This window comes from Herpailurus yagouaroundi, unplaced genomic scaffold (assembly GCF_014898765.1).
Source record: "Herpailurus yagouaroundi ecotype Mexico unplaced genomic scaffold, PumYag 186, whole genome shotgun sequence".
NCBI classification, from domain to species: Eukaryota; Metazoa; Chordata; class Mammalia; order Carnivora; family Felidae; genus Herpailurus; species Herpailurus yagouaroundi.
In genome coordinates, this window is record NW_024412417.1 from 15,113,373 (window position 1) to 15,140,917 (window position 27,545).

Here is a 27,545-nt window from a genome sequence, read left to right on the forward strand (position 1 = left end):
CATATCATCCTATATTTCTGTGAAATTTTTCCTAAGGCATTTTAAGTGTGAATTGTATATATACCTATACAGAGAAACTCCCTTACCCACCCCCCCCATGTTAAGTAGCATTTTAAACAACTAGTATAAAAATATAAAAAATAAACAACTAGTATAAGTCAAGACACCAGTAATCTCTTAATACTTTGTTCCCCATATGCAGAGATTTGTTTCCAACTGCATATTACATACCTGTCAAATTCAAAGTATTAGTTGCAACCATTCAAAACCCTTTTTTAATGTGAACTATCAACCTTTTCTCAATAATGAACAGTTTCAGCTGCTTTATTTAGTTTTTCCAAGTTTCCAAGGCAGGTGTCTTGAAAATTAACTATGTCAGAGGTAGTATTTCCCATTTGCTTACTTACTTTGTTTATTCTAAGTCAGAGGTAATTTTTACATTTGCATTGCTAATATTCTTCAAAGTAAATAGAATCTTTGATTGATATTGAAATTTAGGTTTCTCAGGGAAGCAATTACTGGCATGGATTTTGTACTCCAATGGTATACCGAGTAGAAGAATGAGAATGGTTATAAGCCAGTTATTCTTTGAACAAGTCGACTCACCCCACAATGCAGATAAATGGAATGTGTGTGTGTGTGTGTGTGTGTGTGCTCACGGTATGAGTTTATCGCCACTTAGACCATTAGTATTATTTTCTACTCTGACCTGAAACAATATGCAAATAAATGCACATAATTTATTTTCCAATGGGAAGGTAGAGTGATGTTTTGATAATTGGCTCTTAAACATCACATATAATATTCTGATTTCCTAAGCTAATTACCTAACCCCAATACTCATTTTTTATCACTTCTGAGTAGCTCTGTACATTTTGAGTCATGAACATTTTCTTAAAACTCTATATTTCTGTTTAGTTTTCCTGTGACTGCATTATTTAAGTGTTCTTCTTATACCAACTCTTCCTCTTTTTCTCAATAGTCTCTCTTAAACTACGTGATCATCTCTTTTGTCTCTAAATATTCCCCTACCTTGGATTTCAGTGATGCTTTTTTTATAAATGACTCTCAAATCATTATCAACAGTCCTATTGTCTTTCCCAAGATTCTTTTCTATGTGTGTAACTGTTTGCCTATATGCCTGAAAATATTGTTATCTCCCCCTCTCCAAACTGGTAAACCTTCTAAACTTCTCTAACTCTTTGTAGGATACTCTTAACTTCCTAAGGAGCTAATCAAATGTTAAGATTCATTTATTTCTTCCCTTTTTTTGATCTTGTATCTGATCACAAATTGTTGTTGATTCATATTAGAATGTCCCCAGTCTCCATTGTTGGACTTTTTTCACTGTCTACATTCACTACTCTAGTGTTGACCTCTATTTAAAGTTCTGTGCCTTTGGGGCGCCTAAGTGGCTCAGTCGGTTAAGCATCTGACTCTTGATTTTGCCTCAGGTCCTGATCTCATGGTTCAGGAGTTCCAGCCCCACATCAGGATCCATGCTGCCTGTCTGGAGCCTACGTGGGATTCTCGCTTTCTCCCTCTCTCTCTTCCCCTTCCCTGCTCATGCTCATGCTCTCTCTCTCTCTCTTTCTCTCTCAAAAATAAATTAATAAACTTAACAAAAAACAATTAAAAATAATAAAGTCCTGTGCCTTTAAATAGCATCTTTATGCTAAAATTCCAACATGTCCAGTCAAAACTACTTATTTGTAGTCTAAATTTTTGTTTTCCACTGCCCACTGGAATTTCTGCTTGGAAATATAGTAGATGTCTTCAACTTAACATGTCTAAGACTGAACTCCTAATCTTTTCCATCAAACCAATGGCAACTCCATTCTTTTTTTACTTGAATTAAAATTTTAGATTTGTTCTTGTCCTTCTCTTCCTCTTATCTCCGACATCAAATCTTATACAGAATGATCCCGATGCCTCTACTTTCAAAGTATGTCCAGAATCTGACGACTTGCCATATCTCCACTGCTGTCATCCTGGTTCGTCTTTTGCCTGACTTACTGCGTTGTCTCATTTCAGTCTGTTCTCAGCGTGGCAACTGTAGTGATCCTGTTTAAAGATATGTCATATTCAGTTTCTGCTCAAAACCTCTAATGGGTTAAAATCACTCAAATCAAGGGCGCCTGGGTGGCTCAGCTGGTTAAGCAGTCAATTTCGACTCAGGTCATGATCTCATGGTTCATGAGTTCGAGCCACACATGGGGCTCTGTGCTGTCAGCATGGAGCCTGCTTTGGATCCTCTGTCCCCCTTTCTCTCTGCCCCTCCCCTGCTCACATTTTTTTCTCTCTCTCTCCCTCCCTCTCTCTCTCAAAAATAAACAAACATTAAAAACAATTAAAATCACTTAGATCAACCGCCAAAAATCTTTACAAAGTGACACAAGGCCCCCGTGATTTTCCTCCTTCCTCCAGGTGTCTCTGATCTCCTCCATTGCCTGCTTCACTCCAAGCACCCTCTTCTCCCTGCTGTTGTGAACATGTCAGACTGACTCCTATCTTGGGGTCTTTGCACTTGTCTTGGAACAACTCCTCTCTCTCTGTCCACTTGGCAAAGCATCTAACTTCCTTCAACTCTTTCTGAAATGTCAACTTCTCAGTGAGTCCCGTCTACACCTGACAACGCTACATAAAATTGCAAAACGTTTCCCTGTTCTGGCATTTTGATCTCCCTTTACTCTGTTCTGTTTTCCTCTTAGCACTTTACCACCTTCAAACATATCACATAATTATTTATTGGGATTTTTATTGTTTCCATCACTCCAACTGAAGCGTCAGCTCTACAAGGTCAAGGCTTTTAGTTTTGCTCACTACAGCACACAGAACAGCATCTGGCCTGCATGTACAGTCATAAATACTTGTTGAATGAATGAATGAATGTCCTGATTTTTTTGGTGTGGTCTGTTGCCATCTCTAGTTGTCTTACTCCAGAGTTGTACTGCTAGCCGTACATAGCTAATTTAATTGAAATTGATTTAACATAAATACATTAAAAATTCAATTCTTCATTAACCCAAACCAGATTTCAAGTGTTCAATAGTCATGAGTGCCTAGTGGCTACTGTATGGGACAGTGCTGATCGAGAACATCTTTACCATTCCAGAGAGTTCTGTTGGACAGTCTATTCTATGTTTTCTAAGATCAATTAATCTTGCTGCAATCTCTCTAACCTTTGGTTTGAATTGTATACTGCTGTCAGCTTCATATTCCTAAATGATTACTTAGATCATGAAAGATGAATGTGGTATTAGAGCCCAGAGAGAGCCTCGAAGTCCGATAGATTTTGCTTTAAATCCGAGCCCTAGTATTTGGCACCTAATTTCAATTCCCTAGTAAATGTCTTAATGTAAACTTTAGTTGCCTCAGGTATAAAATGGGGATAATACTATCTTCTTTGCCGAGTTGGTTCTATCACATCACTTATACATTCCCGGGAAAGCCTTGTGCTCTGCAAAATCATGGACCAAAAGATCAGACCATTCAAAACCCACGTAGCTTTGTAACCAAAACACTAAAAATAAAAATACAAGCACAATTTTTAAAAGTCACGTTAAGTTTTAAGCAGTACAAATATTAGATGTAGGATTTGAAAATGAAATGAAGGTATCTGGGTGGAAGGAGTATGTCTAGAAGGAAAAGAGGGTAAGTCTGCAAAGTTATGATGTCAAGGGAAGTACTCACAAACACCAGGAAGAAGCCATGCAATAAATACTTCTAAGACGGAGTTTGTGACCGAAGCCAGCCAAAAGGGAGAACATGGGATGAATGAGCATCATATGTGGTTCTGTATTTCTCGGGCTTTCTGCATCCAGCTTTGTTAATGTACTTTGCTTGCAGCTGCTATTATTTGCTGGATGTAGTGGACACTGTTGGTGCCCCACCCATAACCCCTTTGCTTCAGCTGGTTTACCCGTCCTCCGCTACTGTGAATGTTGGCTGCTAAGAACTCACAGCTGCCCCCCTTTCCAGGGAATTGGCCTTAGACAAACAAAACAATCTCACCTAAGTCCCACTGGCAGTCTTCAGTCAGTGACTGGCTAACCTAGGAGCACAAAAGTCTAGGATCCTCGCCTCAAAGTCAGAGCAACATCGGTACAACTCATGTTCCAGAGGCTTCAGGGGGATCTGACTGAGGTCAATGCTTGTGCTTCGTTTCTTCCCATGCCCTCTTCTGCTCTTCTAATTCCTTTTTCCTGAGGCCACTCCTTCAATCATTCATGTCCACCCGCTTCTTTCTCTTGCTCTATTTCTCAGGAACCAACTTCAGATAATACTGCAGCATGTTAACATGTTGGGAAAAATCACATATGAACCAATACTTCCTCTGAGTTATTTCTGAAACAAGTGTTGTAGCAGAACACTTAGTAAAGTACCCAGCAGAGTTCCTGGCACATAGTGAAAAGTCAAAAGCAGCCATGATGAACACGATAAAGATAATGGTGGTGGAGATAATCTCACTTCCTGCTCAGAAACGTTCAGGTTTTTTTTCCACAACAAGCCTCCTGATGTTTTAGATATATACAACTTGAGTCAGACTTCCCAAACTATTTCCCTACTTTTGCACCACATAGTACTGCTGTTTTTCTACCAACTTTGAATTCCTTCTACTTTCTTCCCATCTGTCAAATATCAATTGCTTTCCAAGATTCATTTGAGTTATATCACTTCTATTACACTTTTTTTCTAAGCGTGTCAAATCGTTGGGCTGTTTCCCTCCTCCGAATTGTCGTATTTTTATTTTCAGTCATCTATTGTATCTCAGCCCTGTCAAGCACTATAAGAAAAGCCATTTACACAGGTACTTCAGATAGTATTCAGAATGCTTTCTAATATTGTTTATCTCTTAAAGAAATAATCATAGACTTTTATGAACTTTTGTGAAGTTAATCGTTTTGAATATTTATAGTTGTTGAGACGTAACTGAAGCTCTTTTATTTCATTGAAGAGATGACAATGTTTTTAGAATAAACTTGCATCCTTTATTAAAGATAATTAACTGCCTACGGGCACCTGGGTGGCTCAGTCAGTTAAGCGTCCGACTCTTGATTTCGGCTCAGGTCATGATTTCATGGTTTGCGGAATCAAGCCCCATGTCGGGCTCCGCACTGACAGTGCAGAGCCTGCTTGGGATTCTCTCTCTCCCTGTCTCTTTGCACCAACCCCCTTCACTCCCTCTTTCTCTCTCAAAAATAAACAGACTTTAACAAGAAGATAATTCGCTATATATAAAAGTTTTAATCTACCTAGCACAATTAAAATATTTTTATATTATAGTACTATGTTTTGTTCATTATGCTTTACATTTCATAGAGTCAAAGACTTTCAACTTCACCAACATTTAATTTTTTCACTAAAGTACAAAATACAAAAGGACTTAGTGGGTAGATAACTGTACTTTTAATCTTTGTACCTTTAGATTATCGACACAATGGTCGAGATCTTCAAAGCTCAACATTATCAGTGCCAGAACAAGTAATGTCATCAAACCATTGCTCACCAACAGGATCTCCTCACCGAGTAGATGTTATAGGAAGGACTAGGTCATGGTCACCTAGTGTCCCTCCTCCACAAAGGTAAGATACCATATACATTTTATTTGTAGGATGATGTGAAAAACCTATTTATCACAAAGAATCATTACTAATCTCTAAAGGCAATAAATTCTGACAGAAAAGAAGTTACTGGAGGAAAAGCAAATATTCTCTTCAATAAACTAAATAGTGAGAGTCAAATAAAATATGGGCCACTTTGTAACTCTGGTTAAAGTATGTATTTCTTTTAGGTGAGAGTTGAAGATTTTATTTTATTTTATTTTAATTTTTTTTTAACATTTTTTAAATTTATTTTTGAGACAGAGAGAGACAGAGCATGAACGGGGGAGGGGCAGAGAGAGAGGGAGACACAGAATCAGAAGCAGGCTCCAGGCTCTGAGCCATCAGCCCAGAGCCCAACGTGGGGCTCGAATTCACGGACTGTGAGATCATGACCTGAGCTGAAGTCGGACGCTTAACCGACTGAGCCACCCAGGCGCCCCAGAGAGTTGAAGATTTTAAAGAAGATCCCGCTTTCAGTTACTTATCCGTACTGAGCAGATCTACTTAGAACCAATTAACTATACTCATGAGTGATATTAGTATTGATAATTTAAGAAATAGGAAAAAATAAACATCTGATGGGGTTTCTAGGTTAGGAGCAATCATGCAAAGAATTAAAAACGATGCACAGGTAGAGGGAAGAATGGCTCAGAAAACGTCCAGTGCCTGGTGGAAAACTCTAAGCAATCCTGTTAAAGACAGAGAGGCTTAAAGGAATAAGAGCCATGGAAATAATGTATTTATTCACAAGATATATTTACATAATTCACATTTTACATACATTACATTTTACATTAAGAAAATTTGAACTCTTAGAATGATAGTCGTATAATGTCTATTTTAAATGAATAATTTAGTTTTAGCTTTAGAAATTTTCCTTGTAATTTTAATTTTACACATAGTATTGGACTAAGAGAACTTAAGATTGTTACATTTATAAATTTAATTTATTTAATATATATGAATATAAGTACTTAGAAAGTGTTTACTTAATTTAGACACCATTAAAGTAATTACAAAGAAAATATATTAAATTTATAAACATTGTTTAAATTGTCTGAAGATTTTGATTTTACTAAGTTTGTAAATGAGACTAAAACTATTAAAAGTCTTCTGAAAAGTAATTGCTTAAATGTGGTAGACCTATCAATAGAATATTTGTAGTCTGAAATTTGAAGTTTAAGAGAGGGGCATCCGGGTGACTGGCCAGTTAAACATCGGACTTCAGTTCAGGTCATGGTCTCGCAGCTTGTGAGTTTGAGTCCCGCATCGGGCTCTGCGCTGACAGCTCAGAGCCTGGAGCCCACTTCCGATTCTGTGTCTCCCCCTCTCTCTGCCCCTCCCATACATGTGCTCTGTGTCTCAATAATAAATAAATGTTTTTTAAAAATTGGAAAAAAAAATAGTTTGAGAGAGAACTGGATTTTGAATTTTAACTTTAATAAATTAAGCCATTCCTTATTTTTTTAAGTTTATTTATTTGTATTTGTCTTGAGACAGAGAGAGTTGGGTAGGAGAGAGGGAGAGAGAGAGAGAGAGGGAGAGAAGCCTAAGCAGGCTCTGCACATGCGCAGAGCTCCACACTGGCCTTGAACTCACGAACTGTGAGATCATGACCTCAGCCAAAATCACGAGTAGGACGCTTAACCAACTGAGTCACCTAGGTGCCCCACCATTCCTTATTTAAAAAGGAAAAAAGAAAAAAGAAGGATGCTTGACTTTTTACAAGGAAAAGAATATCTGAACATACCTAAAGAAAATAGGCAAAGTTTTAGGATACATTCAGCTACACCTAATAGAAAGCCCATAATAAGAGCTCATATAAGAAGTTTATTCTATCATGAAAACGAAGTTTGTAAGTAGACAATCCAGGCCAAGAATGTTAACTTTAAAAAGTCATCATTGATCAGTTATAAAGACTTCAGTTTAGATTGTAAAAAACGGATAAAAGTCATATCCCTAAGACAAGATACAGCAATATTAACTACAAGCAACATGCTGAACTCATTTTCTCCACACAGATTTATTCCTCCTTCTGTATTTTATATAAGAATTACTACTAGAAACCTGGGAGTTGTCCATTAATAATTCTGATAATTCTTATCTCTATCCCCATTGATATTAGCTTAGTTTTATGTTTATATCTGTTATAGCAACAATCTAACTTCCCTGTCAACCTCCAGTTGAAATGTATCCCATTAGCCAGAGGTTCAGTTAGTTAAAACAAAAATCTCGGACTTGACATTAGAGTGATTTTTGTCTTTTTCTACTTTCTTTATTAATAAACTTCATTTCTTAATGTAGTATATGATTATGGTTCATTAAGACATTTAATGGATTTTGCTATTTCAGTCGGAATGTGGAACAGGGACTTCGAGGAACACGGTCTGCTGCTGGACATTATAATACAATTAGCCGAATGGATAGACATCGTGTGATGGATGACCATTATTCTCCAGATAGAGACAGGTAAATAGGATTAAATCCTATTAGAGCTTATTATAATCGCTGCCTTCAGGAAGAAGGTATTACCGTAAAATATTTTCATACTGAACTTGGATATTTGTCATCTCTTTTTTGAAAGCCATTTCCTTTACAATTCCTACATTCATTCTTATGACCACCAGGTAAAAAAAAAAAAAAAAAAAGAAACCAACAAGAACAAACTTTTCGTTGGTTTTAAAAAAAAAATCATCTTGCTCTTGCCGTTTTGGTCCTTTGTTAACTCAAACCAGTTAAGTTAGTGAGTTTTCACATGAGGTTATAAGGACAATATAATGAAAATGACATGTTTTATTATTTTAACATTATCATAACCAATCATTACCTGTAAAAATACTTTGACGAGACAAGCCTGGTTTGTTTTGGAAACCGACACAAAAACTGATTCATGAAGAGGTTTTTCCTCATGGCTTTCAGTAAACCTTTTCCGCATCTTAAAGCATTATGGTTGTTGATTGCTGGATTTGGAGGAATTCTCTGAATTTGCTCCACTAAATGTGACATACTTAGAAATGACATATGTTTCAATGCATATGATAATTACTACTAGTTTGCTTTTAAGTTAAGCCAGTTGATTAACCCTCTAATTCTTGGTTTGGTTATATATAAAGTGAAAAATGCTATGATATTTCCCCCACACTATCAAATGGGTTTGAGATGAGGATTAGGAAAGAAAGCTTAATTTACTCTTCAGAGAATATTATGATAAAATAACAAGGAAACTCAGCAGTCGCTTTGTGTGCATCCTAAACCGATTTTTAAAAAGACATTTAAATCAACTGATATGAGAAGTTCCCAATATTTATCATTGTCAGTACTTATGAATTTAATTGTTTTTGTCTAAATCAAGGGTTATAGTCAATTCGGGCTTATAATTTTATCGTGTTGAGTACACTTTTCCAAAAGAAAAGATAGGGAATGTCTATCTATAGTCTTCAATAGTGGCGAACAATCATTGGCTTTTGTGTCTGAGATCTAAGAAGTAGGAAGTTATTAAATTAATATCTTTATGAGTTGTCAAATGAAAGTTAATGTAGTATTTTATTTCTTTTTCATTTGTTTAACTTTTTCATCGTGATCTGTGTTTTTAGGGGTAATTATAGATATGGTGCCTATAGAAATGGTTTCACATCAAGTACAATACTAAGTGAAAGATCCCTTGTTGGCATGATTAGGAGTTGGAAGGAGTCATATTAGGCTGGGTGAACAGTACTTTTGTTGCCTTATAGAATTCTAATGAGTTTGATAATCTCTGGAAATGATTCATGTAGCAGTTCATAAACTCTTTGCTGTTTGAAAGATTGTTAAGGACACGACAAAAGAAAAAAATGTCTGAAATGACTTTAAATCCTTCAAGTTTATGTAAGTTTTTTCTTTAAGGAGAAATGGACCTGATATTTTCTCTGAAGACAATATGGTCTAAATCTTGCAGAGAAGAACAGAGTAAAATTAACCTCTCGAATTATCCTCACAAACAAAATTGTCACTATTATATCAAACACATAATAATTTATCAATATTTTAAGACAAAAGGCCATAGTATTAATGTTAAAAAAAAGTTGCTGTTCAATCCTTGGTATATAGCTAATATAGTCATAATTGATATGTCATTTTATTTTTCTTGTTTATTTTATAACTTTATGAATCTTCAGTTTGGCAAAATGTTCAAATAATTCAGAGGTTTTGGAAGCATTTGATCCCTGAAGTTTCAGCAAGTCTTTAGAGTGCTATAGATTACCAGATTATAATTACTTCTAACTGGGAGATGTTTAAAATTTTTTTTTAATTTTTTTTAACGTTTATTTATTTTTGAGACAGAGAGAGAGAGAGAGCATGAACAGGGGAGGGTCAGAGAAAGAGAGAGACACAGAATCTGAAGCAGACTCCAGGCTCTGAGCTGTCAGCACAGAGCCCGACGCGGGGCTCAAACCCACAGACCATGAGATCATGACCTGAGCCGAAGTCGGACGCTTAACCGACTGAGCCACCCAGGCGCCCCTAAAATTTTTTTAATTAGTAAAATAGAATTTCTTTTATATAGGACTACAAAACTTTTTCTAATATATTAGCTGTGAGTTATCTGTGTAATAATTACTTATTAACATGAGGAATCAAAAATCAAAAAGTATAGTATTATCCATGTTAGGTAGCCTATCACATTATTAAACAATGGATTCTTGATTTCTTTTTTATCCTTTATATTCTAAATATTCTAAAAGATTTTCAATAATAGAATGCATGTGAAGGCATCGTAATTTTTATGCACTGTTTAGAAGGTAAGAATACCCTAGAAGTCTTGCAGTGAATTTTTGTGAATAGCATTTTATAGAGTCAGTCAGTAATACTGTTAATTAAAAAAACCTAAAAGAGAATTTCCTTTGAGATAGTAAGTAAAATTTAGGCATTTTGAGGAGTGCATTAACTTTTCTTGTCAGTAATAATTGGTGCACTGGGCCAGAATATTCTATTTAATATACTCTTTTCTTTTATAGGATTTGGAACCAAATGGCATTGGGTTTGAATTTAGGCTTTTTATTACTTGCTAGCTGTGTTACTTTGGGAAAATTAACATGTTTGACGCTTGATTTCTTTATAAAATTAGAACATAGTACCAACTTCATAGAGTTGTTGGGTAGATTAAATGACACAGCACCTCTGGTTGCAATACTGAACTTGGATATTTGTACTCAAAACGTGTGCCTTACCTTTAACATTTTAGAGGATCTTGTGGCTTACAGATAAGTGACATTTTAATGTGCCTATTAAGTAGAAATATGAGAAATCAGTTAATACAGGTATTTGTAAAAAAAAGCTTTAGAGCGTAGAAACATGAGTTGGACCTTGAAAAACGGAGAGGTTTATTCAGGAGAGAGCAAGAGCATAAATACAGAGGCAGAACACATATATATATCAGAAAGACCCAGTGTGAATGAAGACTTGACATATTGGAAAGTTGTGCATAAAGATAATGACTTTTACATTGGCTATATTGGATGAAAAATACTACTATTCGGCATTAATTTATAGTGTCTGGCTAAACTAAGTGATATGAGGAAATATAGTATTCATATCCTTATAGGTGGTGTTAAAAAGAATCCTATATCAACATTTGATTGGATCTTTATATCTCTGCACATCTCTGTTATCATTAGTCAAAATCCTATCCTGTGTTGAAAAGAAAATAGGTTCTTTACAAGTAACTCAGAAACTTGGATGCAGGGCTGTTAGCTAAAATGATGAATTATAACATTATTCATCTTCTTCTCCATCGCCCCGCCCCCATACTTTTTGGATCATTGTTTCTCTGGTAAATCCTGGTAACTACTACTAGGAACATAATTTTCCTGGGACAACTTATGTGGCTTTCATATTAGAAATCACTTCAAGAGCTTGTTTACATGAGTTAAGTTAGTATTAGAATAATTATAGAGTACTAGATAATATTTCTGTAACATGTCAGAGATATCCTGCAGTATTCATTTTTATGTCTGTCCTGGAGACCAAAATATATTGGGTACCTTTAATTTTATGCAGTATACTTTTAGGATAATGACAAAAAATACTATTAACACTGGCCTAAGATATATTATTTCGAAAGTGTTTTTCTGTTGTGCAATTTATATTCTAAAAAGAAAAATGCCATGTTATGTGGATCTCTAGGATACCTCACACACTTAGGCCATTTCTCTACTTTTTGTCAGCCAACCAGCTACCAGAAAGTGTCCAACTGACCCATAACTATTGTTTTCTTGGTCTTTTTAGTTACCAACTATGAGGGAACCATATCTCTGAAAGTTTGAAAATACAGAGAAAGTAAATGAAAAAAAAACCTCTCATTGCAAAAATAATACGTTTTATTTATTACACTTCAGGAGTAAATTTTAACATACCTCGATCATACTGAATTAATTTTAGGAACTACAAAGTAGCAAAACATTAACAATATAAAAGACTCAGAACAGAAAGCTTTGCATTAAGGTGAGATTGTTGGAAACTTTGCTTTCAAAAGCTATAGGTTATTTCAGAATGAGATATTTTATTTCCTCCTTTTGCAGTCCTGTTTGTTTGGTGGTTTTTAAAAGGGGACCTTCAGGCTCATCTGATATGATGGAAGGATAATTCATTATAAATACAATTTTGTTCTGTTTTTAAAGATTTTATTTCTTAATAAGACTCGAAGTATGTCTAGAAATTGGATCAGTAATCCAGTTCAATTCTTTGAATACTGAGAATTTCCATTATGATTTTTGAATCTTAATCCCTTTTTTCAGTTTTTAAAATTTAGTAATTTTTTTAATTTTCTATTTTTTTTCTTTTACTCTGTTCAACTTTTTTAAAAAATTCAAAAAGATTGGATGAATTACAATTTTTAACATAATTTTTTAAGTCATTATTTAACTCATTATGTATATTCAAGACAGTAGTGTTTGCTTAGGTTTAATAATTCCATTAATCTTGGAAGAAAAGTAAGCATGGTTTAATTGAGAAGAGTAAATGAAATATTTTTAAATTGTACCGAGTGGATGTGGCAAAGAGTCTTAGATAAATCTCTGGATCTTAGGTAGATTTTACTACCAAAACAGTGTGGTTCATTTTATGTACTAGTCTTCCATGCATTTTTTATAGTTTTCAACAGAATCTTAAGGGGGATCATGACCAGATTAGGTTAAGTAAGAGGAATAACATGACTATAGAAAAGTATGCATTCCGAGTTCTCCAAAGAAACAGAACCAGTAGAATAGATAGATAATAAGGAATTGGCTTGCACAGTGATGGAGGAGGTTGAAAAGTCCTCCCATCTGATCTATGCACCCTGGAGACCCATGAAATGATAGTATAATTCAGTCCAGGCCTGAAGGCCTGAGAACCAGGGAAACCAGGAAATCCTCGTGTGAGGGCCAGAGAGATAAGACATGTCCAGCTCTAAAATGAGGCAGGAAAAAGGGAGGAATTCTTCCTTCTGCCTACTTTGTTTTGCTGTGACTCTCACCAGATTGTTTGATGCTCACTCAGACTGAGAAGGACAATCTACTGGGTCCACTGATTCAAATGTTAATATCATCCGGAAACATCCTCAATGACACACCCAGAAATAACACTTACTATGAGTATTCCTCAGGCTATTTAAATTCACTGTCACAAAAAGGGAAATAAACTGATGTTTGACAAAGGTAGTCCTCCCTTAATGTTTCCTTTTTCTTTATAGAGGCAAAATTAATCACAGGCTCCTCGAGGAACATGTAAGAAATTGGATGACAATATATATGTTCTATGAATTTGAAAATTTTAATAAGCTTTGAAGTTTACCTCTTTTCATTGGTCAAGTTATTTTCAGAGAAAATCTATTTGTTCTTAAGGCAATAAATCCCAACATCACAACTGTTGGGTATTATTTCCACCCTGTAGAGCCAGGAAATTCTTTTCTGAATACTGTTTTATTTATTTTCTTATACTACAAAAGTTTGTAATGTGCTGTTTACATTTCTAGAATGTCTCTATGATTATGTGAACCATTGCTGTTTTTGGAGGCTCACCATGAAAATAGCATAATTCTGTTTTTACTTTTTAATTCAATCCAAAATGTACTGATTGAGTGTGCAAAGATTTAAAATAGACATTATCCTGGCCTAGATAAACAGAAGATCCAACTAATTATACCAGCTCATATATCCCAACTAATTATATTATATAATATACCAACTAATTATAAAACATAGAAGACTGTAAGGCCTAAGTATAATATTATTAGAACAGATTGGAGAGAGAATTACTTGCTTGAGTATTGGAAAAAAGCTTCAAGGGCAAATTGGACTTTAAAGATCAAGTAGAATTTTCAAAGGCCATGAAGTGGGGACATGGTGAGAATGATGGCATTCTTTGCAGTGATGAGCACTAACAAAGTCTTGGAGTCAGGAGAGTGGGGGGAGGGGGTATATTTAGAGAATCTTCCATGGTCTGGTGTGTCTAGATAAAGTATTATAGTATGGGAGATAGGAAGTGATAGGATATGAAGATTGAAGGTAGTTTAGAACTTAATTAGTATGCCATGTAAGGGAATATATATACTTTTATTTGATATGTGAAACCATTGAAGGATTTGGAGCAAAGTTTGTACATGATCAGAAGCATAATTTGCAAATATACTTCAAATAGACAGAGTGAAGAATAGATTACATCAGGAAAGGGTTGGTTTTGAAGGAAGGGAAACGGTAGATTATTTCAGTAGACTTTACGGTAGTGGCAGAAGAAAAAGAAGAGATAAATCTGAGTTATTTAGGCATTAGAACTAGCAAGGTTTATAAATCAATTAAATGTGGAAAATAAGGAAAATGGAGGAGTTAAACTATGAGATTAAAAAAAAAAATTAATGTTTATTTTTGAAAGAGAGAGAGAGAGACAGAGCTTGAACAGGGGAGGGGCAGAGAGAGAGGGAGACACAGAATTGAAGCAGGCTCCAGGCTCCAAGCTGTCAGCACAGAGCCCGACACAGGGCTTGAACTCACAGACTACGAGATCATGACCTGAGCTGAAGTCGGACGCTCAATAGACTGAGCCACCCAGGCGCCCCAAATTATGAGATTTTTAAAAGTTGGTTTATTAAGTAAATATTTAAATCCTTAGTTATTACGGGAAGAGGAATACTAAGTTTCAAGGGAGAGTTAACTATATTTGAAGCTAGAGGGAGATCCTGGAGTCCTAGATTCTAAAGAGGTACCTGAAGGATTGCTGTTGTAGATTAAGGGTGAAGCCGAATGCATAGGGACTAATCCCCTCACACCCTTGTTAGCCAGTCATTCTGATTTTATTGGATTCCTAATTGCTGGTTTTACATAAAAATCTGTTCAAAAAAAAAAAAAAAACAGTGATCTTCTGTTCAAAAAGAAAGTTTAAAAACTACTACTCCAGCCCCCTCATTTCACAAATGCAGCACCAGACGTCCAAATAGGCAAGTGTCTTGTTCAAACCTCAAAATTAACATGTGTTTTTCTGAAGTATCTACATGACACTCAGGCAGCCATGTGGAGAGCCCAGGAAGCAGCTGGGAATGTGCTGTGAAACCCAAAGAAAAATGAAAGCTAAAAAAAGTGAGAGTTTACAACTATAAAAGCAAATAATATTATCCAGAAAGAATGTGTTGGAATATAAAGTTTGAGGAACACATCTTGGGAACCCATTGCCTCTAAGGAATAAAGAGAGAGAGAATCCAGTAAATGAAATGGGTAAAGAAGCAGTTAGCTAGACGGGAGACCAGGCCATAAGAGCCTGAATTTTGGCTTAATGAAGACCTAAGTTTGAATCCCAGTCCAGCTACTTACTATCTGGCTGTGGGCAGATACTCACAGCCTCAGTTGTTTGGTCTGTGGCAATACTAGACCCTACCTCAGAGAGTTGTTATGAGAAATAAATGAGATAAAGTTGACAAAACTTTAATGGAGTACTTGTTACATGGTTAAGTGTTACATAAATACTATTTAAAAACATTTTTTAATGTTTATTTTATTTTTGAGAGAGAGAAAGAGAGAGAGAGAGAATGGGGAAGGGGCAGAGAGAGAGAGGGAGACACAGAATCTGAAGCAAGCTCCAGGCTCTAAGCTTGGCACAGAGGCCAATGTGGAGCTCAGACCCGCAAACCGCGAGATCATGACCTGAGCCAAAGTCGGATGCTTAACCAACTGAGCCACCCAGGTGCCCCTATAAATACTATTTTTAATAGCCAGATAATCATGTTTCAAAAACCAAGAGAAGAGAGAATGTCAAGAAGAGGTTGAAAATCAGGGTGTAACACCATAAATAAATGTAATATGATGAAGATCAAGAAGTTGAAGGATTTTTTTAGGATTTCACAGGTAACATTCACAGGATAGCTTCAAGGGAAATGTAGAGGTTGCAGTCACATCATGGTAAGCTTAAAGCATGAACGCATGATGAAGTGGTGACAAGAATTGTAGATGTGGCTAAGATGTAGAATGTTGTGAAGGAAAGTCAGAAACATGCAATATTTTGAGAGGAAGGCGAGATCAATGAAGGGTTTATTTTTTAGGATTAAATGCAGTTCAGGAAAGGAAGGCATGAAACAATCATGAATGATGGAAGGTTATGTGGGAAGTTAGGATTACAAGTAGAGAAGTTTCTTCCTTAGGTGCAAAAAAAAAATGGCAAATGAAGGTATAAATATGTGTACTCTATATTTAGAGATAAAATAGGGAAGTTGAGAGAGTTCAAGGTTGTTTCTTTTTTTTTTAACTGGAATATAATAATCATCTGCCAAAATTAAGAGTTTTGGCATGAAAGGTTCTAAGAAGATAAAAGGGTTAAATTAGCGCTATGGAAAGAAGAGAATCAACCACAGATGGGTAAAGTGGTCATGGGGCATGAAACATAGCACAGCCAATAGTATGTTATAAACATATAAAACAACACAGTGAATGTTTTATTATTATCTTATTATTTTCTTCTTAAACTTTCTCGTTATTTTATTATTTTTTCTTCTCTTTCCTCCTAAAAAAAGGGAAAGCAACTATGTTGTATGACATTTTATAGATGGTGCTAAAGATGTTTGAGTGATAATTGATAAGATTTTGTTTTGAAATCTGATTGGTTTAAATCTTGATTTGTTATCTTTTTTGGTGTGTTTGTTTTGGAATACTTAGCTATTTTAACCTTTAGCACTGCCATATACAATGGACATTGGGAGGAAGGAGCAAGCTTTCTATTAACAATTTTCATTTGCTTTGCTTACTATCTGCTTATCTTTTTTGAATCTCACTTTTTAAAATTAAACTATACCTTTTCATTTCTTTCCTGAGTCTCATTTTTATTCTTGTTTCTGCCATGCTTGCAGTCAGTTTCTTACTCTACCTCGCTCCAGATACAGTCAGACCATTGAACACCATCACAGGGATGGCAGGTATATTTTTCTTACAATTGAGTCTGTTCATAGAATTGCATGTGCCTGTCTGTTGATATGATAGAATTCACTTCTGTTTCTGTTTTTTTATGTATACATATATGATTATTAATGAAATATAGAAATATTATCTTACTATAAAATAGTAGAAAATATAGCATATGTAAATATTTTAATTGCAGTAAGAGGTCAAAAATACAGCTTTCCTTTAATGAGCTAGTATCCTTTCTTGGATCATTCTAAAAATTTAGTTCATCAGAAATTACAGTTAACTCTTGATTATCTGGAAGGATAGAATAACAGTATTTTAAAAAATTAATTGCATTTAACTGACCACCTTCCTCAGCAGAGTTCATAATTATATATATAGAAGGAACTGATTGATTTTTATACATCTTACAATCTGATTCCCCATCTCCCCCTCACCACAATTGAGGAATCAGTCCTGTAAGTACTTAGATTGAACTGATCAGTTTATGGTTACCTTGTCCAAGGTGGCTGTGATCTGCTCATTGGTCATAGATAGTCCTGGATCCATGGAGAATATTGGGTGTGGGGGAAAATCCTTATTCATTTCTACTTTTCCACCATTCTCCTTATATTGAAGGGAAATATCAGTTACTTGGCATTTAACAGAAAGAAGGATAAACTAGAAAGAGAAGGGAAAGAAAGTCTCTAAAAGCTTACAGTTTCTCAAGGCTCTATGTAGCTTCAGGGATTTGAATTGGTTCTGTGACATCATTTTGAGTCCCTGCAGACAGAGAAGAGAATGGCGGTGATAATGTGGCAGGTTCAGCTAGTGTAGATAAAGGATTATATGCTGTACTCACTCTGTTGTTTCAAAGTGATTTGGGTTATGTGTGACCACTTTTGTACTATTAATTTATTAAGAGTTATTAATTTAAAAGTTTAGAAAAAATAATTGAAACTAATGAGTAAATTCCTAAGGATTGAATTCATGTAGATAAATGTGGAAGGAAACATAAGAGATAACATCAACAATAAATACCTAATGACTCAAGTTTTGTGATGTCTTTCAGTAAATGTAGTTGACATTTACTGCCTTCCAGTTTGTTATATGATAGTGATAATTGCTGTATTATATTGTGTTTTGCATTTTCTCAGCCTCTTTTCTGTTATTTTGCTTTAATACTAAATTATTCTTTTTTGTTACATCTTTTACTGTTACTTTTGCTCTATATTATTTTTGACTATTTTGGAGTTGCAGTGGTTACACACTCACATCATAAAAATGTGAAGAAATAGTTACAGAACTCCTCATAATTGACCAAGACCTTCCTTAAAGTGGATACCATGAACGAGACATTACTGATTATAGGCTTATTCTAATTACTCTAGTATCTTCCTTTAACTGTGAGTTAAAAATCTTGTACCACATTAGTTTTTGTTAATATTCTATTTATCTTCATTATTAGTAAGCAGATTGCTTTATATTATTTGTTCTTTCAACAAACCAACATACATAGAATCAGTTCTTGATCAGCTCTGGGTTGGTCATTAATTTCATATACTTACCCAAATTCTGACCTCTAGCCTAGCAGGATACATTTCTGAATTGCCTTTTGGGCCATAATTTTGTCTATGGTCAGGAAACACAATATCATTAATGTTTATATTAAAGTACAACACAGTTAGGAAAATCAGTTTTAGAAAACAAGTGATCAAATATCCTACTGTAAGATTTGCCATCATTTAAATGATGCCAGTGTGTGAGGCTAATGTACACGTACTCCTAGATAAATTGGGTGGATTTTGTAAGAATGAAGTTCTTTAGTTGCTTTTAAAAATACTCCCTTTCATCATTACCAGTTTGATACATAAAAAAGAATGTGTGTACATTGTAAAGCATAATGATAAAATGAACATCCATGAATCTATTACCTAAACTGAGAACCAGAATAATACGGTTTTATTTATTGCATCTACCTGTAAGATCTTTGCCTATGGAATCCATATGCCTCTTTCACTAAAATAGTAAACACTATACTGAATTTTCAGCTTAACATCACCTTCCTTTGCTTTTTTTTTTAAAGGGACTTTGATAATTTGTTCTCACTCTGCTAACTTTTTGAGTTACTCAGTCCTTCTGATCCTCACTTCAATCCACTATGAGATTCTGGGATTATTGAAAATATACATGTATCCCTACCCTGAGTTTATTACCATAATATTCTAGGCATCTTGTCTTTAAATCAACCTCTGTACCTTTGTATATAGATCATCTGGTGACTTCTTGATTAATCCATTTTATTCACGGAAGATTTTAGCACCTGGCTTTAGTCTTCTTTTTTTTTCATAATCCCTGCCATCCGCCAGAATGATGTTAGTTTTCACCTGAATGGTTTATTCAGCACCCACTCTCTTTCTTGGCCATCTCAAATTGGAGGTAGTGAATTATCCCCAATTCTACTTTAGTCAGTCACTGCCATAGCCATACTCTGAATCTTATGTGAAATTGTTCTACCTTTAAAATCTTAGGGACTCCTGGGTGGCTCAGTCGGTTAAGCATCCGACTTCGGCTCAGGTCATGATCTCACAGTCGGTGAGTTCAAGCCCCGCGTCGGGCTCTGTGCCAACGGCTCGGAGCCTGGAGCCTGCTTCCGATTCTGTGTCTCCCTCTCTCTCTGACCCTCCCCCGTTTGTGCTCTGTCTCTCTCTGTCTCAAAAATAAATAAACATTAAAAAAATTTTTTTTTAATTCTTAATTCACATACTTTGTTCTTGGACCAGAACTACACATCATTCTCTCGTATATATTTTTTACTGAACTACTTTTACCTTACTAGTTCTTTTATCTCAATAGAGAACTCCACTCTCTTGACACCTTTTCCTTTTCCTATTCGTCTCCACTTTACTTACTTATATATCCAGAGGTGGAATCCGTTCTTAGAAATATCCGCATTTCCCTTGCTATGTTGTTCTTCTTTTACCTATTTGACAGAGTTCAAATCTGCATCCATCTCTTTCTCTTCTGGAATGGTTTTGAACTAAATTTTCCAAATTTTCCCCAACTCACCTTCTTGAGCCAAAATAACTGAACACTTCAAGGAAATGTGATCTCTTTATTGAGAGTTGTGGGAAAAAAAGAAAGGAAGGAGGGAGGGAAAGAAGGAAGACAGGAAGCAGGGGTCGGGGAGAGGGGGCAGTGGGGGAGAAAAGAAAATTAGCACCAACCCTCTAAGTGTCCAGTTTCCCAGCCCAGATTTCAAGGTGGCATTTACTGCAATAGTCTAGGAATTCCCCTTCTGGGATAAATATTATGTTAATAGCTCCAAGTGGATTGTAGTTTAGCTATATGAAATCTGCAATTATCTGATTAGAATGAATGTAGTAAACTCCACATGGCGTCCCCAGTCTGTGAAGAATCAGAACCTTGGTCTCTTTACCCCAACGTTGTAAAATGAAAAATTATGAAGGCAGTCTCTTTGGAAGAGATGAATAGAGGCTTAAATAATATTTGCTAAACTTTTATATTGTTTCGGGAGACAAATATTAACCAATAGTAGGAATCAAAACACTTTTTCTTCTGACCCAGTTATGCTAACCAGCACAAATTGATCTCCGAGTCACTGTGTATTTTTAAACACAGTCAACCTTTAAACCAACATTTAGAATGGATATCATGTTACCTTGTATTAATGTCCCTTTATTTTTTTTAATTTTTTTTTTTTTTTTTACATTTTATTTATTTTTGAGAAACAGAGTGAGACAAAGCATGAGCAGGGGAGGGGCAGAGAGAGAAGGAGACAGAATCTGAAGCAGGCTCCAGGCTCTGAGCAAGCAGTCAGCACAGAGCCTGTTGCGGGGCTTGAACCCACAAACTGTGAGATCACGACCTGAGCCGAAGTCGGACGCTCAACCGACTGAGCCACCCAGGCGCCCCTAATGTCCCTTTATTAAGACATAGCCTTTATTTTAGTAAATATACCTTTTATATTTAAAAATTTACTCCCACACCTAACTTTTTTTTCCCCTCATATTTACCTCTACTTAAAGCTATGCACAACATACTAAGGAATCACTAATGTTTGGCAACATGGTGGTAGTAAACATTATGTAGCGATGTCATGGAGGAGACAGCTAGGCTATAACTTGAAAGGGGAATTGGAATTATTTAGATTTATATAGAGGTAAGGTAGGATGTCAGTGGAAATCTAAAGAAATGTATGAGTAAAATTACTAAAGTAATACATATCATGTTTTAGTGCTGTTGAAGCATTATCCACAAGGCAGGGAATCGCAAGAAATAAATCTGGAATGATAGAGATGGTCCCTGTTACAGATAACTTGTATGTTCTAGTAAGGAATTTAGATCTAAGACTGTAAGTGATGAAGGTACTTCAAAGAGTTTTAATTAGGAGATGGCTATAATATACTTATTCACTCTAGAATAATTACTCTAGAGACTGTATGGGATGGTTGAGAAAAGGGGTGGGAAAGAAAAGCATGTATAAGGATATTTGCAGAACTATCTCTGGGCAGCAGAAACCTCTTTGAGCACCTGAACTAAGTAAGGTAATAGATGGAGAGATAGAAAGAAGACCAGAGATTTAATCAATTGAAATCAGTAATATGTGGTAAATAATAGGACTTGGACGTTGAGGGGGAGCACAGAGTCAAGGAACACTATGAGCCTTCTAGTTTGGGTAACTGGATGCGTGTAGTACCTTAACAAAGGTGAGTATCAAAGGGGAGGAATGTTTGGAGAGGAATTAGTTTAAGTGAGGGACAAAGGGGAGGAATGTTTGGAGAGGAATTAGTTTAAGTGAGGGACAAGTTCAGTTTTGGAATTATTGAGAGAGTTAAGGAGAAAACTCTAGCAAGGAGGAAAATAAATAAGTTTAAAACTTATAGAAATTTGGGCTATATAGAGCACATTGAGAGTAAATTCACTCATAATGGGAAATAGCTACAAAAATAAAAGTGAAAACAACCTAAGAAACAAGCCATGAAATGAAGGCCAAGGATTTTTTTTCTCCACTCTGGGCAACATTAACAATTAAGTGGTAGATAAAGGAAGAGACACAGAGAAGGAAGAGTGAGAAGAATAGAGCTAAAAGGAGAGAGTTTGAAGCAGGAAGAAATAACGTCAGCAGTAAAAATAATAACTGGAAAACACCCAGGAGATTTGGCAAATGAGGAGTTATTAGTGACTCATCTCGGATGACTTCAGAAGGGTGGCAAAGGAAAAAAAGCAGCTTGCAGTAGCCTGAAACATGACCGGGAGCTAAGAAATTCGATGCATTATGAATGTGGAGGAGAAATATTGGATGGGGGTATGTGATCTCAAAGCAGATTTCTCTCTTTCGACTACAAAATACATCATGAGTTTGTAGACTGGAGAAAGGGATCCTTTAGGAGAAGATAGGTTGAAAATATGGAAAAAGGAGAGGATGACTGTTAGAAAGGTCTTATTAGGTAGGAGAATGGATTCAATACACAGATGGAGTTTGTAAACAGAAAGACACTCTTGTTTATTTTTGAGACCGGAAGAAAACTGATGAGAGAGTTGAAACGAAGTAAGTTTTTAGCAAAAAGTTGTGAAGTTGAAGATAATTATGTTGCATAGCCTCAATGAGCTCACTGCTGTAAACCGAGATGATGGCGGTTGTTTTTGAGACAAATTCTCGAGGGTGGAGGCCCAAGGTTGAATATGATGTTGATTGGAAATGAGGAAGTTTAAAATGGTCATTGGTTAAAAAGTGGTGGGAACTAAGGAAAACTAAAAAGATGATAGCAGCCCAGCAGAAGTGGGAGGCCATGAGTTTGCAGTGCGCCAAACTTTCCTGAAGTTATTCACAGTTGCCTCGATATAGAGAAATCAGATTATGGCATGGAACAAAGTTTTGGGGTTCTGATAAATGTTCGAGAGATTTGGGTTAGAAAGGAATCCGAGTGTTGATATGGGAGTGGGTCAGACGATCAATCATAGGAGTTTAGGATGGGTAAGGAAGGAAGGCAAAGACAGTGATACATACTGTCGGGAATTGGTATCGACTATCAAGTGAACATCAAGTAAAATTGGAGCGAGATTATGAGACACCTGACAGAATTAGCTATTGTAATCAGAATTTGAGATACATATTAGAATTTAGTGTTTCTGAGTTTAAATAGTTTCATTGGATTCTAAGATCCACAGTAGTTTTGAGGTGGGGGGTAATGCAGGAAAAATGTGAGGATGATTGAGGTTTTGAAGATCTTGTGGTTCAAGATTATTGAAGAGTTTTCTGCATGTGCACTAAAATCTCCTAGCATTACCATAGGAATCAGGATAAAGAAGGTAGCTGACAACCAGCTCCCCAAATTATCAATGACGAAGAGAAGAGATAATGATTGGAAGTTGTATAGATACTAGCAACCTGAATTTTTAATGGAGGTTCAAGCTAAGTTACATGCTTCATAGAAATAAAAATATTTACATTATGGTATGAGAGTAATGGCCAGAGTGCCTCTAGGAAGGCATCTTCTCCTAGATCCATGGACTATGAAATACGAAGGAATAAGTAGCTTCTCCTGCTGTGAGCGATACTGGAAGCAGAGTTTGCAAGGCTGAGCTGGATATTATTTAAGGTAGGGATATGCAGGAACCGTTCTACAGAACAAAACCATTCCTTGATGATACAAGAAAGTTTGTTAACAATGGGTAAGGAGGTTTGAAAATAACAGCTAAGGGGCGCCTGGGTGGCGCAGTCGGTTAAGTGGCCGACTTCAGCCAGGTCACGATCTCGCGGTCCGTGAGTTCGAGCCCCGCGTCAGGCTCTGGGCTGATGGCCCAGAGCCTGGAGCCTGTTTCTGATTCTGTGTCTCCCTCTCTCTCTGCCCCTCCCCCGTTCATGCTCTGTCTCTCTCTGTCCCAAAAATAAATAAAAACGTTGAAAAAAAATTAAAAAAAAAATAACAGCTAAGAGAATGAGAGGAGATTGAAACGGTACGGAAGAAAGTACAGGAGGTGAAGAATTTAGATGATATCCGGGGCAGTTGAGCGTGCCCTTTACTAAGTTTATCACAAAGTTGTTCTGGTGCCAGAATTGAGACTGGTTTTGGTGATAGACCCAAGTAAGTTGCTGGGAGGAATGCCATGGAGTTTGAAGAGAGGCAGTGAATGGTCTTATCTCAAGGTATTTGGGGCCATGACTAAAACCTCATTAGAGAAAGCATTCTGATAAAGTTAGTGGAGTCACAGAAGATGAGATTTCTGTATGGAATGTAGACTTTTTTTTTTTAAGTTTATTAAGTTTATTTAATTATTTTGAGAGAGAGAGAGAGAGAGAGAGAGAGAGAGACAGCGCGCGCTCACACGTGTGCATGAGGAGGGGAGGGACTGAGAGAGGCAGAGAAAGAATCCCGACAGGCTCTGCTAACATGGGGCTTGATCCCACGAACCATGAGATCATGACCTGAGCCAAAATCAAGAGTCAGACACTTAACTGACTGAGCCACCTAGGTGTCCAGTAGACTGTTGTCCTATAGATGCCATTTTCTGGTAAGTAGTACTGAGAGCCCTTAGTAAATGTGATCAAATCCAAGTAACTCATACTTCCTTTCTATCTTAATTTCTTTGTGTTATTACCAATCTCCTTCCACCTTCTATTTGTGTTTCTGACTGTAACCTCTCTTAATGTCTTTGGAATTTTTCTTCATTAATTATTTCTCATTTCTCTTGCATTTCAATATCTCTTATTTTCATATTTTTGTTTCTTCTTGAATTACTGATGAAATCTAAATAATACCTTCTTTCTGTTCTGCAAACCTTCAAGCTACTTTGAGAATGATTCACTTCTCTGTCTCTGAAGTCATGGTTTTGAGTATGTATTTTTACATATGCTTCAAACACTCCTTCATCAGCTCCTACGCTCCAACCCTCTATGGTTGACTGCTGCCTCCAGCCCTTTATTTTAAATTATTTTCCCTGTGATTATTATTGGCCAAGGCTTTTATATATATTTATCTGTGTGCTGCCTCTTTGCATCTGCCATTCTCAAATACTGCCTTTTTAAAGTTTCTCTAACGCATTACTATCCTGATTCTCATTCTACCATCTGACTGTTCTGTCTCCTTCTCTTGTTTCCTATTTCTCACATCCTCAACTTTTTGACTGTATGTTGACCTATATCCCATCATCTCTGTGGCTTTGACCAAAACTTCCAGCAGCTGGTATAGTTCCTGGCCTATAATATGAGCACAATAAGTAGTATTGAAATAATGAATCAATTAATCAATCAATACTGAAATATAATACTGTGCAATGACTTCTCAAACTGTATCTCCAGTACCACTCTCTCCTTTGAAGACCAGATTTCTCTACCTGATTGACCTCTGTACAGAATATTCTTCTATCTCTCACAAATTTAAGTTCAAAACTGGAGTTACTATCCTTCCTCCCTAGAATTCTTTTATTCATATTAATAGATCATCATTTCATTTTGGAGGCTGGGTATTTCAGGTTTTTGCTTTGGCTTGTTTATTTCTACATTTAATTCATATGGGGATGTCAAACATGTTTGAGAGGGAAAAAAAAAAAAAGCCCTTGCTATTGAACACTTTATAGTTCAGTGAAGTTAACAGACTTCTGAATCAAGAAAGCTCAATTCTAGTTCCAGCTCAGAAAACATCTAATTGTGTGACGTATCCCAAGTTTCTGTGAGCCTTAGTTTGCTTATTTCTAAAAAGACAGAGATTGGATTATATGGCCTCTGAGATTCCTTCTAATCCTAACCTTCTGTTTGTATAATTCTGTATATTGTGCATATTCTATATGCTGCATATTTCATATTTTGTACATTGTGATTTATAATGTTTGTCATCCATACCTTCTTCTCTATTTTTACCCCTATTACTACAAGTTAGCCTTTTCCTACTCTACTTCATTCCATACACTACTGCTGAATTCGTCTTCCTAATTCATTACGTTATTTACAAATTACCTTTATTCAGAAGCTTTAGGTCACTCTCATAGAAAATTAAACCCTGCCTAAGCTTCTTTACGAGGCATTAAGATCTCTATAAACTAAGTCCAGGCTAATTTTCTAACTAATATTTTGCCATATTTTAATTTCTGTATGTCCAGCATTTCCATTTGCCTCTTTTTCCCTCCAACCTGATTTGTTGAACATAACAAAACTCTGTATGCAAAATGACCTGGACCTGCTACTTCAAGCTGTGATTCTTCCTTACTGGTATTTTTACAAGTCAGTCCATACAGTGTAAAAAAGCTTACTCTAAAATTAATAGAAAAGTGCCTAATGTACTTTAAATGAATGACCTAACTTCTGGAACTTCAATAGCTCTATAAGACACTTAACATAGGTAGAATTAAGTTCCTCTATGACAGGCTGCTGGAGAACGGATAGAAGACATCAAAAGGTCTTGCTGTGTACTGCCACTGTGATACCGTCCTGCTTCTGGATCATAATATTCCCATTATCTGATTCTAGACACATCACAGGAGTATCAGTGGGGTCGGAAGTTAGCCCAGCTGCTTGCTGAGCTAGAACAGATATCACCCCAGCATGCTAATCTGACAGGATCTCACAGCAGCCCAGATTAAGTCCTAGTGAATCTGTGCCCAGGATTCAAACAATGGGCGGATTCTTCATTGTGTCCTCCAGGTGCTGCTCCAGAGTCTCTTCCATCACACCCACTACCCCCCCACCCCCACCCCCAGCCGGGAACCCTACAGCACATTGTGTCCCTTCTCTACCGCATGTCTCCCGCCCGACTCTTTTATGGTCTCCATCTATCTGCTGAAACTTCTCCATCTTTTCGTGCATGTTGTCCATCTTTTCTAATATAGTCTTTGTCAGTTAGACTTATTTGAAATTCCCTAATAGTTCCAAAATCTGTGTCATCTCTGAGTTTGACTCTGTTGATTGCTTTGTCTCTTGACAGCGGGCCCTATTTTTTCTTGCCTTTTGGTGTTTCTAGTAATTTTTTATTGACTGTTAGACATCATGTCATCAGTAGTGACTGAGGCAATTAGTATTTATGCCTGAAAATAGGCATACATCTTGTTCTGTTAGACTGTGTACGTGTGTACGTGTGTGTGTGTGTGTGTGTGTGTGTGTGTGTGTGTGTGTGCATGTTGGGGGGATTAATCCTTGGACTACTACCTCTGACTGTGTGATTGGTACCCCATGAAGTGGCAGCTAAGGGCAGGTGGTAGCAGTATGTCTGAGATATTTGCCTTATACCCATTCCACTCTCCCTGTAAACCTAGCTAAACAAAGGGAGGTTGGTGAATTGTTCAACGATGATTAGTGAAACCGTTGAACATAGCATTCTACTATGAGGACCAGCCCTCTTCACATTTATACATATATTACAGTAACAATGCATAATTTGGTCCTTTACAAACACACGTTTAAAATGTTTGTTATTTCAGACTGTTTGAGGACCTGGGAAGGGAAAACATGGGGGGGTGCCCGTCCCTTGGTGGAATAACATTAATTTCTTACAATTGACAAAATGTTTTTAAACTTTAACATCCACTGAAAAATGAAAATTATTTA

General features: G+C 36.3%; 1 protein-coding gene and 1 pseudogene across 47 annotated transcripts in view; one reads left to right on the forward strand and one right to left on the reverse strand.

The window, feature by feature from the left end:
• RIMS2 (regulating synaptic membrane exocytosis 2) overlaps positions 1–27,545 on the forward strand; it is a 617,389-nt gene that overhangs the window by 373,758 nt on the left and 216,086 nt on the right. For 29 of the 47 annotated variants that reach the window (XM_040494185.1, XM_040494187.1, XM_040494223.1 and 26 more), the window contains 3 exons: positions 5,429–5,585; positions 7,959–8,075; positions 16,951–17,016. In XM_040494185.1, the coding sequence (XP_040350119.1) occupies positions 5,429–5,585; positions 7,959–8,075; positions 16,951–17,016 (340 nt within the window). The remainder of the gene's footprint in view (positions 1–5,428; positions 5,586–7,958; positions 8,076–16,950; positions 17,017–27,545) is intronic. The other 18 variants (XM_040494201.1, XM_040494181.1, XM_040494190.1 and 15 more) reach the window with 1 other exon arrangement.
• LOC121042830 (ragulator complex protein LAMTOR5-like) lies at positions 24,394–27,492 on the reverse strand (annotated as a pseudogene).